Raw genomic sequence first — 15022 nt, 5'->3', positions numbered from 1 at the left:
ATAGCTAATTGCGATCCTTTATAATTACCGATCAGAAAACCACACCCATGTTACCTTGGGGCCCTCCCCCTGAAAGCCCCCGGCCTCCCCGGCTCTGCTGAGCCAGCCAGGCTCAAGCGCACAGCGGCCACAGCGAGCACCGCTCGGATTCATCACGCAGCTCGCATGCCTGCACGCGCCCCGGCGCGGACAAATCCAAAACGACCGAGTAATTACATCCCTAGAGTCAAGTGCCCGTCGTCTGGCAAGATCAACCCGTGACAGTGCATCCAACAGCCGCTGTCACCTGCTATAATTATTTTGGAATTATCTTTAAATCTCTAGGCACTAACACTGAGTGGCCGGCCAATGTAGTCTCCTTTGACAGAATGCAAGAGACAAGCTCGTGGTATTTTGATGACAAGAAATACCCTTGAATTAGAGCAGTGGCCGTGGGCAACCAGCAAATCCCCCTCATCCTTTAGCTTGAGGAAGAGATACTGGGCAAAGGAAAAGGCGGTCCCTGTGTCATGCTGCACCCATCACCAGCCCAGCCTTCAGCCCCTCTCAGTGGAATTAATCAGTTCATTCCATGCTCCGCAGTGACAAGACAGATGAGTTTCCAGAGCCACGTAACACGGGTGATGGCCACTCGCTAAAGCTCTCTCACCAGAGCTTTCTGCCCCGGGTCTGAGGCTGCGCTCGATGGTGCACACAACATACACCCAGCAAACCACTTTCCTCACCCAGGGATGTCGACTCGAGCGAGAGATGCTAACGGGCTCAGTCCCGTTGTTGGAGCACGGCTGTCTTAAGGATGCTGACGATGGCCATTACAAACTCTTCAGATCCTCTGGAATCACGCTCTGCCTCCAATCCTAGAGTCCTCCTGGTTCTAGTCCGAAACACGTTGCCCAGTCCTCCGAAGTCCAGTCCCTAAGTGCCTGTCGATCTTTATACACTATCAGAAGCCCCAATATGTCCTCTGTGGCACTTACACACTTCTGTTAGCCCTTACAAGTGCAAACAGTTCTTAAGAACACAAATGAATTGCAAAAAGAGAGGGTAGCATGGAGTAAACATCACTTTCAACATTAGATACAGCCATGGGGAGCTCAGGAGCAGGTAATAATTGTAACAAGCTGCATTTATATTCAGGTCAAGTCTGCAATGGATTGCACACTTGTTTTCATTGGCTGAGACTGTCAAACAGCAGTCAGAAAATGGGGACTTTTATATGTATTTATATATATTTCTTTACATAAAGAACCCATCCATGAGTGACCCCCTGGAAAAGTAGTACCAGGAATATCAAATCACTTGGTCACTTAAATGGTTACAGTCCACAATATGAGCAAGAAACATACTTTAATTCTGTTACCCCCAGACATTTGGGAGTTGCTTGTTGGAAAACAGCAATACCAGTGACCTTGTACGTAACATTCAGAGCCTTTTACGTCTGAGGGCACATGGCAGAGTCTCATGTCTTTACTTATTAAATCTAGAGGAAAACAGCTAACACAAGGTAAAGGTATCAGTTTATCCAATATAAATCTTCTGACAAGAACTATGGTTTCCTATGAAATGGGAATGTGCTATGGACGTACTCCTCTAGAATATCAAAACAACTGAAAGGCAAATCAATAGAAATTTCTTTTAATTTTGTTTATTATTTCTTGTAGGGGGGAAGAGGTAATTAATTTTTATTTATTTTTAATGGAGGTGCTGGGGAATGAACTCAGGACCTCGTGCTTGCTAGGCACGCAGTCTACCACTGAGCTATACCCTCCCCCAACAGCAATTTCTTTTAATTATGATGTTTCAAATTATCTGAAGATTTATAATCACAGCTTTATCAAATAACTTAAACCTTCACATGGTGGTTGCAGGCATGGGCTTTGGAGTTCAGCAGACTGAGTTCAGACTACATTATGTATCAGCCAAGTAAATGCGTAAAATGAGGTTAATAGGTTCATACGCTTGCCTTAGACTTGTTTTGAAGATTGGAGAACACAGATTAGCATCTGGAACACAGAAAGGACTAAATAAATATTGGCAATTCTTACCTGGAAAACATTTTCTTAATTAAAATGCATGGAACCTGTCTCTGGTCTAAAATGGGTGGATTAAAATAAAATTTTTAAAAACCTGAGGAATCTGCAAAAACAAGTTTCTCAAAGTTTGGTTTTACAAGGTAAAGAGGACCCAAGAACTGTTTTTTATTTTGCAGAGTAATCATTTGACACTTTCAAAAGAATGGCTATAACAAACATAGATTAAAAATCAATGAATTTATTTATAAGGAATTAATACGCTATAATTTGAAATACCAAAAAAGAATACACCAAAAATAAGTTAGTTAGATTATGAGAGTCTTACTTCCTCTAAAAATAGATTCCTTTTCTGACAATCTAGTCATCATAGGTGATCTTTTAAGTTATTGACGTCAGCACATCGTTACGTGGGCACAGACACAAGCGCCCTGCTTGAGACGGGAGCAGAAAAAAATGTGCCATTAAAACGTCAGAAGTGACTGTCAATCCAAATTCTAACCAGAATCAGTGTAAAACTTCTCTAAAGCTGTAATCTGTCAGCGAACGTAACCCTACCTCCACAAGTCCACTTACGCCTAAATTGTACGAAATTGCATCTGGTGTTGTTTTTAGTGTAGGGTTCACGGGCCACTGCACTTGTTCAGCTGCCAGCAGTCTCTTTCCAAAACAACTCTGCATTCTTTTTAGAAGCCAGCACCCCATGCATTTCTCACACCACAGGAGGCTGCACAGAAGAGCAGGTGAGAGAGCTCCGGGCTTCACCAGTGAGGGACCAGCTACTCTATTTAATAAAGTCTCATTGTTCAATGCATCTTTTGGCATCTTTTGAGTTTTTGGCTCCCTCTTCTGGACAGTCTGGTTCACAACAGTGATTTGCTTCCAAAAAGCTGAGTGCCTGGATGACTAAGCAAAAATGAAATCAAAAACATAATTTCTAACAGTTAAGGCTAATTCTGTGTCTAAGCGCTGTAGGAAAACTTGCTTGTTTTTCTAAGTAACAAACTGCAAAACAGGAAACTGTTTCACGGAGGTCTGGAAAGTTTGAGGTGTCCCCTCCCCCCACCCTCCGGTAATCAAAGGTCTCTCATACTTTAAAAACAAGGGCATCTGAAATTCCAGCATGCTAACTTCCAGACCAGAACTCTGAGCACCAACTATCTGCATGGGGCTCTGCGGATAAGCATTCCATTGTAGAGAACACGGCCAGCCAGCAAAGGGACTGCAAAATCAGTGCCAACACAGCCCAAAGTGCTGTTCCTTAGGGACATGAGGTCTGGTGATATACATCAGGCCATGGGGAACCCCAAGTTCATCAGAGCCCTTGGGCCTGTGCAGGGCTCATACATGCATCCTCCATCATTCTTACAGCCACACAGGAGCTTCCCAGCAGAGAGGCATCATGTGTGGAATGCTAGGGTAATGAGGCTTTGGGTAAACCGCTGAGGGTAGGGAACACCTGGTTCCCAGGTCAGGGGACCAGATGCTCCTTCAGGCTCTCCCACCACGTGGGTGCTAGACCTTGGGTGTATCCAAGCTCCCTCAAGCGTAAGGTAAGAGAACTGGGTCCTAAGTGGTCCCTTAGGTTGCTACTGGCTCCTGCTCTGTCTGCAGGGTGTTCACGCAGATGGCGGAGATAAAATGAGCCATGTGGAAAGCTGGGCTCTAACAAATGTGCGTCCGGTCTCCTGGCAGCTGGGCACATCTGTGAGAAAATCAGAGGCAACACAGGCCAACACAGGGCCTCTCACTGCCTGACGAAATGTGCTCAACACCAAACTCTTGGAAATGATTCTACCGGTTTGACCTCAGTATTATGGGGGAAACGGCCAGCCAGCCTGACAGGCTAAGAGCCCAGCGCTGTACTTTGACTCTTCAGATTTGGGCAGACGTTCTTAGACATCAGAAGCCCAATTTCAGGGGGCGGGCATTAGTGTCAACCCCACATCTTCATTAACAGCCTCATTTAAGCAGGATCATTGCTCTCGTCAGTGCTGTTCGCTAACAAGTTATTTTATTTTGAGCGTTATGCTGAATTTTGATAAAATGTAGCCTTTCACATTCAGGATCTTTAATCCTTGAGAAACAAAGTAGAATGGCAGTTTGCTATTGCCAACTTGAGAAAGCAGGCTGGAGCACCAAGCTCAAGGCAATCCACCAGAAAAGAATGAATTGAGTAAGTTTCTTTCTACTGTTAGTTTTTTTTTAAACATCACAAAAACTCTCACTTAAAGCGATCCAAATATTTTTCTTCTAAGTTTCTTCTGTATTCACCTCATTCTGCTTAAGGGAAAGAGATTAAGCATTGGCGGTGCTTCTCAACCTGAGGGTATTTACCTCTTCACGGTGCCCTTTCAACTGACCTTGAGCTTGAAACCAAGATCTTCAAAAAAAACTACAAGAAAGTATTTTTACAAAAGCTTTCCATAATGCAGACTTCACACAGGTAACTCTCGCACAAGAAAGCTACATGAATTTCAGGTGGTGGAAATGAAACATCACGTATCTATTACCAACTCATTCTACCTATGTTAATTATTTTAAATATCACTCCTGTAATTTTGACAGTTATTCATTTCAGTATGATAAGGGGTATCCGGTAAGTAATTGTTTCCGTGCAAAAGAGTTAGTGGTTGTGATGCTACGCCTTGTAGGACAGAAGGCCTAGGGTGGCATCTGTCTTACTGCTGTTCAGGAGCAGTGTATGTAAGGTGCGTCTCATACACATTTAGCCATGAGGAAATCCAACAGCATACACTCCAAGGAAAAGACTGAAGGCAATTTTTAATTAGGTCTGATTCCTGGCTGAAATCTGTTTTAAGCATGCCTGATCCATCAGTGCCACAGACGTGCGGCCACTGCATTTGGGTGAAGTGGTGGTGCTGTACGTAAGGGCTTAATCAATGCTGGATGATGATGATGATGATGATGATGATGATGATGATGATTGATGATGATTGATGATGATGATGATGATGATGATGATGATGATGATGATGATGATGATGATGATGAAGAAGAAGAAGAAGAAGAAAATAATGCTGACATCACTTTCCTTCCCTTTGCCCTGGAAGACTGACCTCAGAGAACACTGCTACGATTTATGTCAGAGAATGTTTTGCCTATGTTTCTCCTAGGAGTGTTATAATGTATCTTACATTATAGTCTCTAAGCCACTCTGAGTATATTTTTGCATATCAAGTGAGGGAGTGTTCCAACTTTATTTACATGGTTGACAATATATTTGAGATGGGTGCCTTTCAAATGGCTGCCAGGACAACCAAAAGCTTAAAGGTGGGCACTTACCTACCCCTGCGATGCCAGGACAGATTCACTCAGATTTACTGAGCTCAATTTAGGTCTAAATTGCTCTTCTTTTTTCTGGTTTCATAAGGTTAAAAAAAAACCTATTTTTCATACTCCTGATATATTTCAGTGAAGCTCTACTTACAAATGATTGTGCAAATCTTAATTCTATGATCCATATATTCAGGAAATTGAGGAACATATTGCAAATGGGGAAAGATATATTCAAAAACATCTAAATCTTACTAACAGCCAGAGTGTGACATATAGGGGCATGATTTTCAACCTTCATCCATCCTCCAGATCTTTGCTGTGGGCTCTGTAATCTGAGCAAATTCAAACAAGAAAATAGGGTCCATTCCCATTTCAGAATTTTTTGGCTTTTTAGTGCAGGAGGGACAGGCCACTGGGATTTCTCATTTCCCCAAGCCTGGGGTGTCAGTGACTCCTTCTCACAGGCACGAAACTGTCCACATGGGCTGGGAGCACTCCTCTAGGTGTGGCAGGTCAAGGTTATGAGAATCCCGATGGAGCTCACACTGGCTCCCGGAGGGCAGCGCCCACACAGGGAAAGGCAAGCGGGAACATCAGCGATTCCAGCCCCACCCGGCACGGCTGCAGAACACGCACGTGATTCCCGGAGAGGCGGGACCCTGCCTGCACCCAGCTCCACAGCAGTGGTGCCGAGGGTTCACCCAGGCAGGAGAGGAAGCTGGAACAGCTCCTCAGTTTTCCCTTGAGGAAACAGAACAGAACAGGGAGAATTTCAAGCCTAGCAGCATTATCAAAAACTGTGGAGATCCCCTTCTCATTTCTACTCCAGTATGTAGAAGAGCTTGGAAACTGTCAGTCCCATCTTCACAACAAGGAATTAAATAAAACAAATTAAGTGGACAGCACCTCTTTGATTCAGACAACTGAGGTCACTGGAGAAACAGCTGTCCCGATCGACGTGAATACAGAGAAACACAGCTTACCATATGTATAAGCTGCCAGGGCCGGAAAATGGTAAGTCAAATATAATCAAACTGCTGGAGACTGAGGAAGGAGGAACTTGGTATTTGGAAACTCTTGGGAGCACTTTCTCATGAGAAATGCCACATTCATCAGTTTTACATCAAAGAACCCCACCAATTTCTCCTGATGAAGGTCAGAGAAAAATCCTTTCATGTTTCCAGCAGGGAGAAGAAAAGGAGCCACTGTTAAAATGTCCAGAGCATTCTGCTGTGTCTGGTCTCAAGGGAAAACGACTTTGGCTTAAATGAATGACGGGGGGGGGGGTGAGCAGGGATACCCAACTCCAAGCCTCTCTAGCCTGTCTGCCTCGCCTACGGGGAGCAAAAAGCTGAGCAGCACTCCTGAAGGATACAGCCCAGGGTCACAGGTCAAGAAATAGACCGACACCTGATCATAGGATTACAGAGGGCTCGCCCCACCCCGCCACATCTTACCAGCTCATCAGCAGAGCTCTTGTACAACAGAAGACTGATCACAGCTAAAAGAACTGTAAGATTTAGACTCTAAGGAGGAGTTTCTAGGTAATCCCGAAGACAACCCAGGAGACAAAAACAAGGATACTGGGAGAAATTGATTTAGGCGCCTACAGCTACAGCAAACCACGGACATGCAGTGAACATGCTAGGATGAAGCAGAGCAAGACAAACCCAAACCCGCCCACTGAGGTCCCATGTACCTTAGTTCCTGTTTCCCAATACATTACATTTGGCTTTCAACAAGAAAATCCCAATGAATAACGAGGGAAAAAAAAAAAAAACAGTATGAAGAGATAAAGCAAGCAAGAGAACCAGTCTTAGATACGCCAGATTTCTGAATTCATACACTGGGATTTTAAAATATGATTAACATGCTAATGGCACTCTGAAAAATGGACAACATGCAAGAACAAACGGACATCAGAAGCAGAGTAAGAAAAAACCTTTAAAAAAAAAAAAAGCTAGTAAAGAAAAACACTGCACTGGAAACGAAAATACCTTTGATCAGCTCCCAAATACCTTACACATAGTTCAGGATCAACCAGTGAACTTGAAGATGGAAACACAGCAAATTGAAATGCAAGGGAAAGAAAAGAAGAAATAAATGAAAAGGAACACAACACCCAAGAAATATGAGAACAAAGGAAGCAATGTACGTATAATTAGAATCCAAGAAGGAGAAGAAAAAGAAGTATTTGAAATAATCATGGCTTGAGAATTTTCAAAATTAGTGACAGACTCCCATCACAGATCCGGGAAGCCAGAGAATACCAAGCCACACAGAAATAAGAACACCTAGGTTTATCCTATTCAAACTTGTAGTCTACGGAGTATTATTTAAAAGCTAAATGAATTAATTCTAAGTGTACACTGTACTAGAGGCAAGCACTAAGGTTTTAAAAATTGTAATTTATATGCCAAGAAGAAAGAAAATGCATTCGTCTAAAATGCAGTTAAAATTATGCAAAGCAGAAAAAAAAAAGTGCAACGAAACAGATTTCTTAAAACATGACAAATATGCATGCATTACCTTAATATACCAATTATAAAAAGCAATCTCAGGGAGAATTAAAAACCTACCCAGATACATGACACCTACACATTGTCCCTGTGAATATAAAAACAGACACATTAGAAGTGAAGGGATGAAGAAAACACGCCGTGTTAACACACACCGAAAGACAACTACAGTAAGTGTGTGTGTTACTTTCAGACAAAGGGGACTCTGAGCACAGGAAGATCATAAGGGATACACAGGCGCATTACATAGTAGTAACGGGCGTGAGCCAAGAAGATTTAACAGTCCTTATCAGCGTGCATCTAACACCAGTCCTCAAAACAGGTGAGGCAAGAGCTGGTAAGGGTTATAGTTTGAGATTTCAACAAGCTTCCATTTGGACTTGATGGATTCATCAGCCTAAACAGAGACGGAGTTGAACTGAGCAGCACCATCAATCAACGGCATCTAATCAGGATTTAGGGAACACTTTAATCTACAACAGCAGAATACACACTTTCAGGCTCTAGATGGAAACCGGACTGAGACAGACAACACTATGGGTCAGAGAGCATAAACTTAAAAGAAGTCATACAAATCGTTTTCCCAAACCATAAGAGAATAAAGCTAGACATCAGTATAAAAAAAAAAGAATAGCAAGAAATCTCAGTATCTGCAGACTGAAAAGCATACTTCTAAATAACATGCAGGTCCAAAAACTCTCCCATCATTTTAAAACATTTTGAACGAAAAAATAAAAATAAAAATAAAAATACAACCTTTTTCTGTTTACAATGAAAACAGTAAGTATCACTCTTCACAGCAGCTCTTCCCTTGAAACAGATTTGTTCTCCAAGCAACTGTTGAGATTTTTACACACAGGAATATGGTGTTCACACTAATCGCACTGCTGACCCTGAGTAAGTCTTACAGAGAACGGTGTTTGGCGTCTTGCCTGAAGAGGCAATTCAGTACCAACAGTCTTGTTTATACACACTGGCTAGAAGAGAAAATTGGAACACAGTATTTTGACCATTCCAATGTATCCTCTGAAGTGTCTGCATGATGAGAAAGTACGTAATTGCTGCTACACTCAGGTTGGGTTCCAGAACAATCAGGCTGAAGGCTGCCTTGCTGTGGAAGTTCCCCACATCCCTTAACTTCACAGGTAACACCCAATGAACAGTCTCGGTGAAAGGCTGTTCGTAGTGATTGATTTCAAGGATTTGACTCCTGCGTGGCCTCTGATGTCCAATGAGGGCTGAAATCTGGTTGAAGACTGTCCACACACAGTAAACAGAGGATTGAGTTTTTGTTCATGTTTGATCTCTTGTAGAAGAACTTCCTACATTTACTCCATTCCTGGTACTTTCCCTGCGTTCTCTGACGCTTCACTTCCAAAGCTTCCCCATGTCCATTACACGCATAGGGTTTGTCCTCTGATGTTTGCCAAGGCCTGACTTCTGGCCAAAGGTTTTCCTTTATTCAACATGTTAATAGGGTTTCTCCCCTCTGTGACTAACTTCTTTGATGCATTCTTAAGACCCGAGATGCTGTTAAACTTTTTCTCAAGGTTTACTGCATTTATAGGGTCTCTCTCCCTTGTGAATTCTCTGAAATCTTTAGGACTGGCTTCTTGCCAAAACCTTTCTCACATTCAACACATTTTCAGGTTCTCCCGTGTGAATTTTCTGATGCAGAGTTAGATGAATCTTTCTAAAAGAAAAGCCTCTCCACATTTATTACATTCATAGGATGTCTTTCTTTTGGACTTCTCTGATGCAGTTAGATGAGTCTTTCTATAGAAGGATTTTTCACATTCATTACACTCATAGGGTCTCTCTCCTGCGTGAGTTCTCTGATGCAGAGTGAGGTGTGACTTTCTATAGAAGGATTTTTCACATTTATTACACTCATAGGGTCTCTCCCCTGCGTGAGTTCTCTGATGCAGAGTGAGGTGCGATTTTCTATAGAAGGATTTCCCACATTCTTTACACTCATAGGGTCTCTCTCCTGTGTGAGTTCTCTGATGCAGAGTGAGGTGCGATTTTCTATAGAAGGATTTCCCACATTCTTTACACTCATAGGGTCTCTCCCCTGCGTGAGTTCTCTGATGCAGAGTGAGGTGTGACTTTCTATAGAAGGATTTTTCACATTCATTACACTCATAGGGTCTCTCTCCTGCGTGAGTTCTCTGATGCAGAGTGAGGTGTGACTTTCTATAGAAGGATTTTTCACATTTATTACACTCATAGGGTCTCTCCCCTGCGTGAGTTCTCTGATGCAGAGTGAGGTGCGATTTTCTATAGAAGGATTTCCCACATTCTTTACACTCATAGGGTCTCTCCCCTGCGTGAGTTCTCTGATGCAGAGTGAGGTGTGACTTTCTATAGAAGGATTTTTCACATTCATTACACTCATAGGGTCTCTCTCCTGCGTGAGTTCTCTGATGCAGAGTGAGGTGTGACTTTCTATAGAAGGATTTTTCACATTTATTACACTCATAGGGTCTCTCCCCTGCGTGAGTTCTCTGATGCAGAGTGAGGTGCGATTTTCTATAGAAGGATTTCCCACATTCTTTACACTCATAGGGTCTCTCTCCTGTGTGAGTTCTCTGATGCAGAGTGAGGTGCGATTTTCTATAGAAGGATTTCCCACATTCTTTACACTCATAGGGTCTCTCCCCTGCGTGAGTTCTCTGATGCAGAGTGAGGTGCAATTTTCTATAGAAGGATTTTTCACATTTATTACACTCATAGGCTCTCTCCCCTGCGTGAGTTCTCTGATGCAGAGTGAGGTGCGATTTTCTATAGAAGGATTTTTCCCATTTATTACACTCATAGGGTCTCTCCCCTACGTGAGTTCTCTGATGCAGAGTGAGGTGCGATTTTCTATAGAAGGATTTTTCACATTCATTACACTCATAGGGTCTCTCCCCTGCGTGAATTCTCTGATGCAGAGTGAGGTGCGATTTTCTATAGAAGGATTTTTCACATTTATTACACTCAAACGGCTTCTCCCCAGTGTGGGTTCTCTGATGTATTTTGAGGACTGAGTTCTGGTTAAAAGCTCTCCCACATTCAATACACTGATAGGGTTTCTCCCCTTTGTGCCTTCTCTTATGCCGAATAAGACAATGCTTTGTATAGAAGGATTTTCTACGTTCATTACACTTAGAAGTTTTTTGCTCTGTGTGGATTCTCTGATGCTGAGTGAGGTGTGACTTTCCAGAGAGAGATTTTCCACACACACTATATTCATAGCGTTTCTCACTTGTGTGTTTTCTCCGATGCAAAGTGAGGTCAGACATTCTACAGAAGGACTGTCCACACTGGTTACACTCACAGGGTTCCTCCTCTATGTGAATTCTCTGATGATTAGTGAGGTCATACTGTCTACAGAAGGACTTCCCATATCTGTTACACTCATAGGATTTCTGCCCCATGTGCCTTCTCTTATGCCAAATAAGACAATGCTCTGTATAGGACTTTCCACACTCATTACACACACAGGGTTTTTGCCTTGTGTGGATTTTCTGATGCTGAGTGAGGTGTGACTTTTTAGAGAGAAATTTTCCACACACATTACATTCACAGACTTTCTCACTTGTGTGTTTTCTCTGATGCAAGGTGAGGTCAGATTTTCTACAGAAGGACTGTCCACATTGGTTACACTCACAGGGTCTCTTCCCTGTGTGTCTTCTCTGATGTTCTCTGAGGTACGATATGTAAGTAAAAGTTTTCTCACATTCATTACACGCATAAGGTCTACCTCCAGTATGAGTTCTCCGATGTGCGATGACGTGTGTCTTGCTAGAGAAGGATTTCCCACATTCTTTACACCCACAGGGTTTTGCCCTGACTCCAGTTCTCTGATGCGCACTGAAGGCAGTCTGAGAGCGCAAGGTCTGCCTCCTTATGGTATCACGACTGAAGTTCCCAACTGTGTCAAGTCTCTGAGATATAGTGAGGGCTGCGTTAGGACTGAAGTTCTTATTTCCAGTTTCAAAGGCCTCTGTTTCTGTGCGAGTGCTCTGATGCTCTCTGCAGTGTGACTTGTGGCTGGAAATTTTCTCATCTCTGTGTGCACCCTGCAGTTGAGTAAGTAAGTCTTGCCGCAAATGTTTCCTTTGAGTTGCCAGGCTTTTCTCAAAGAGGTTATTAACACAGCAGCCTTATAAAGTAAAGAAAATAGACCATAGGAAGGGATAAATTGGTAGTTTGAGATTTGCAGATACCAACTACTATATATAAAACAGATAAACAAGTTTATACAGCACAGTTTATACATAGCACAGGGAACTGTATCCAGTATCTTGTAGTAACTTATGGGGAAAAAAGAATATGAAAATGAATATATGTCTGTTCAGGTATGACTGAAGCATTATGTTGTACATCAGAAACTGACACAACACTGTAAACTGACTATACTTCAATAAATAGGTATCTACAAAAAAACCTTTTTAAATAAAATTAAAATGCCTTATGAACCTTAAACACATTTCTTACGGGATGCAGCCTTCATACCTATGTCCTACACTGTATTTGTCTATTTTGTTTCTAGCTACCAAGTCTCCTCACAGTGAACAAATCCCAAGTGTATATTCCCTGTACTCTTCAGAGAAAAGGACAGCATGATTATGACGACTGGCACATACACAGCTGTATATTCCTTATTTTAAAAATAAGGAAACAAAGAGTAAATAGATAAAAGCTCTCAAAAGTGCTTCATTCAGGAAATTGGAAAATGAGAGACTGGGTGACTCATTACAAGCAGTAGGTAGAATTGGAAAAAAAAACCAAAAAAACAGTAAGGGTTTCCAATGAATTCAGCCTGAGGAAGAACATCAGTGTCTACGTCCTCTTAATTCCAAACATAGATTATGTTGGTAAGATACTTCTTATTCTGCAAGCTTCCAGCTGGAGTTCTCTTTTACACTCTATACCTCAGCACTAAGATGACTTCATAATTGTACTTTCTCCTGATTAAAGACACAATTCTACAGCTCAAGCTCAAATTCTCGTCGAATTACTCATGCAAATACAAACATATGTGAAGTGTAAAGCCGATGAGAGGTTAACTACACTCTGACCCGGAGTGAACTCATTTCTGTATAGTGGTTCTGCTCACTTAGTTTATTACACCACAGTTGTTCAACAGCAACCCTCTCCTGAACATCGAATCATAAATTTCCCCTTTCACCATGATGACTCATTCTCCTAAAACTAGTCTTAACCATGACTATTCTCTACAAACGCATCCCATCTATTTCTCATCATATAGTTTCTACTAACTGAGATCCTGAAAGATTATGTTTCAACCAATTTCCACAAGCCTATTTAGAAACAGCCTTTTGATTCACTTCTCATGGAAGTTGCTTGCATAGGTCCGACTGCTCTTCCCAAACCTACTTTCATCTTCTATGCGAAGTCCCAACCCTGTGCTAAAAACCTAAGAAGTCACCGAACACGGCACTAAATACCACAGATAAAAAGAGGTAAGTGGCATCATGCAGGAAAATGAACTTTTTTTTTTTTTTTAATATAAACCAACTTCAGGCTTGTTAGATATTCTAGCTGCCACTCTAAAACCCCACAGTATTTTCCAGTCTATTTTGGCCAGGCTATTTCTCCCTCAGTGGTGTATTAACAATAATATTTCTCACATCCAACAATTATCTTCTCTTCACATTTGTTCTCTATGTAACCCTACAGCCCATCTTTAGCACTATGACTAATTTAGGTAACTTTTGAGGGAGTACTATTTCTTAAACTTGACCAAAAAACTACCTTCTTAGATCTTCCCACCACTAATTTGCAATCTCACAGTAAGTACTGCCTGTATCATTACTCATAACAATGAATAAAAAGTACACATCTACCCTGATGTGCTCACAGTTTTAAATAACCTATAATCACATAAATCAGGAAGCATCTTAAAATTGATGGCAAGTCCGGTTTTTTAGCTATCCTTAAAATAATGGTCTTTCTACTGATATAAAACAAATTTATGAAACAAATTTATGCAGCTTTCCCCCCCTTATGTGAAACGGAACTCTAATTCTCTGACTATTTTTGCACCCCCTCTGTGATATAAAATAAATTAGTGGTGCTCAAAAAAGCAGCACACTTCAGAGCTAACCAGACCACTTTTGAAGGTTCAATGCCAATGTAAACAATGATTCAGAAGTCAAAGAAATGTGACTGCTGCGTCCATAAATATGAAATACCTCTCTCCTACCTGGCTCTAGGTCAATCTAACGTAATTATAAAGTATTAATTATATTATATCCCAAAATATGCAGAAATAAAATAGAGAATATTCTTTTTTGGTGGATTACAATACACCTGATATACACACACATGCTTTAAGTATATTATTACTTTGAGAATGTGTGTATGTTTTAATATTCTTGTTCTGAGTAACAAGATACTCTTTAGTTTTTTATGTTTCTGACCATTATTTATATGGCATTTTCCTACATGTTTCCTACTTCTGCTGTTTGATTCCGTATGCGTAACTTTGATTTTAGATGCACAGACCCTGATTGCCCTGCAGCAGATAACAGTTCATTGTATTACTACATTACGATTTAATTTTAAATTCACTTATAAATACTGAGGTTCTTTCCCAATTTGGGCTTTTTAACAAACGTATGAAGACAGCCTTATATTTGTCTCCCAGTGAAAATACGCAGGACTCTAAAGGATAAACGTGGGAGTTGAACTGCTGAGTCATGGGGAACATGACTGCTAAACTTTAAAGAAAATGTTAAGTGGTTTTCCCAAATAGTTACACCAATTAATATTGCTCTCTGCCTTGCAGTTGTTTCTCTGCAATACATTCTCATACTCTTGGTATCATATACTTCTCCATGTTAAAAACTGAGTAGGTATAAAGTCATATTAAATTGTGATTTGATCTAAATTTGTATTTCCCATATTACTAAGATTAAGCAATTTTTCTATGTATGTCAGTGATTCCCTTCCTTGGGAAATGTTTGTTCATGGCTTTTACCTTTTGAATGGGTTCCCTGACTTTTTATATACATTTTAAAAGTTCAATAATTAATATATACTTGATACTCAGGTTTTTTTCTCAGGTAGCTAAATCAGTGAATGGAGTATTTTAAATATCTACTCGGTATAGAGTTTATATTCCAGCAGAAAAAGACAGAAAACAAAACATGTGAAAAT

At 41.2% G+C, this 15022-nt stretch overlaps 1 protein-coding gene across 5 annotated transcripts in view; it reads right to left on the bottom strand.

Annotated features, from left to right (window-relative positions):
- Window positions 1–2255: 2255 nt before the first annotated feature.
- Window positions 2256–15022, bottom strand: part of LOC105069041 (uncharacterized) — a 50802-nt gene continuing 38035 nt past the window's right edge. For all 5 annotated transcript variants that reach the window (XM_074355654.1, XM_074355655.1, XM_074355657.1 and 2 more), the window contains one exon: window positions 2256–11999. In XM_074355654.1, coding sequence (XP_074211755.1) covers window positions 9529–11999 — 2471 coding nt within the window. In that variant the 3' untranslated portion in view covers window positions 2256–9528. The remainder of the gene's footprint in view (window positions 12000–15022) is intronic.

Source organism: Camelus bactrianus, chromosome 31, assembly GCF_048773025.1.
Source record: "Camelus bactrianus isolate YW-2024 breed Bactrian camel chromosome 31, ASM4877302v1, whole genome shotgun sequence".
NCBI lineage: Eukaryota > Metazoa > Chordata > Mammalia > Artiodactyla > Camelidae > Camelus > Camelus bactrianus.
The sequence above is the reverse complement of the archived record's forward strand: the minus strand, read 5'-3'. Positions and strand labels throughout refer to the sequence as shown.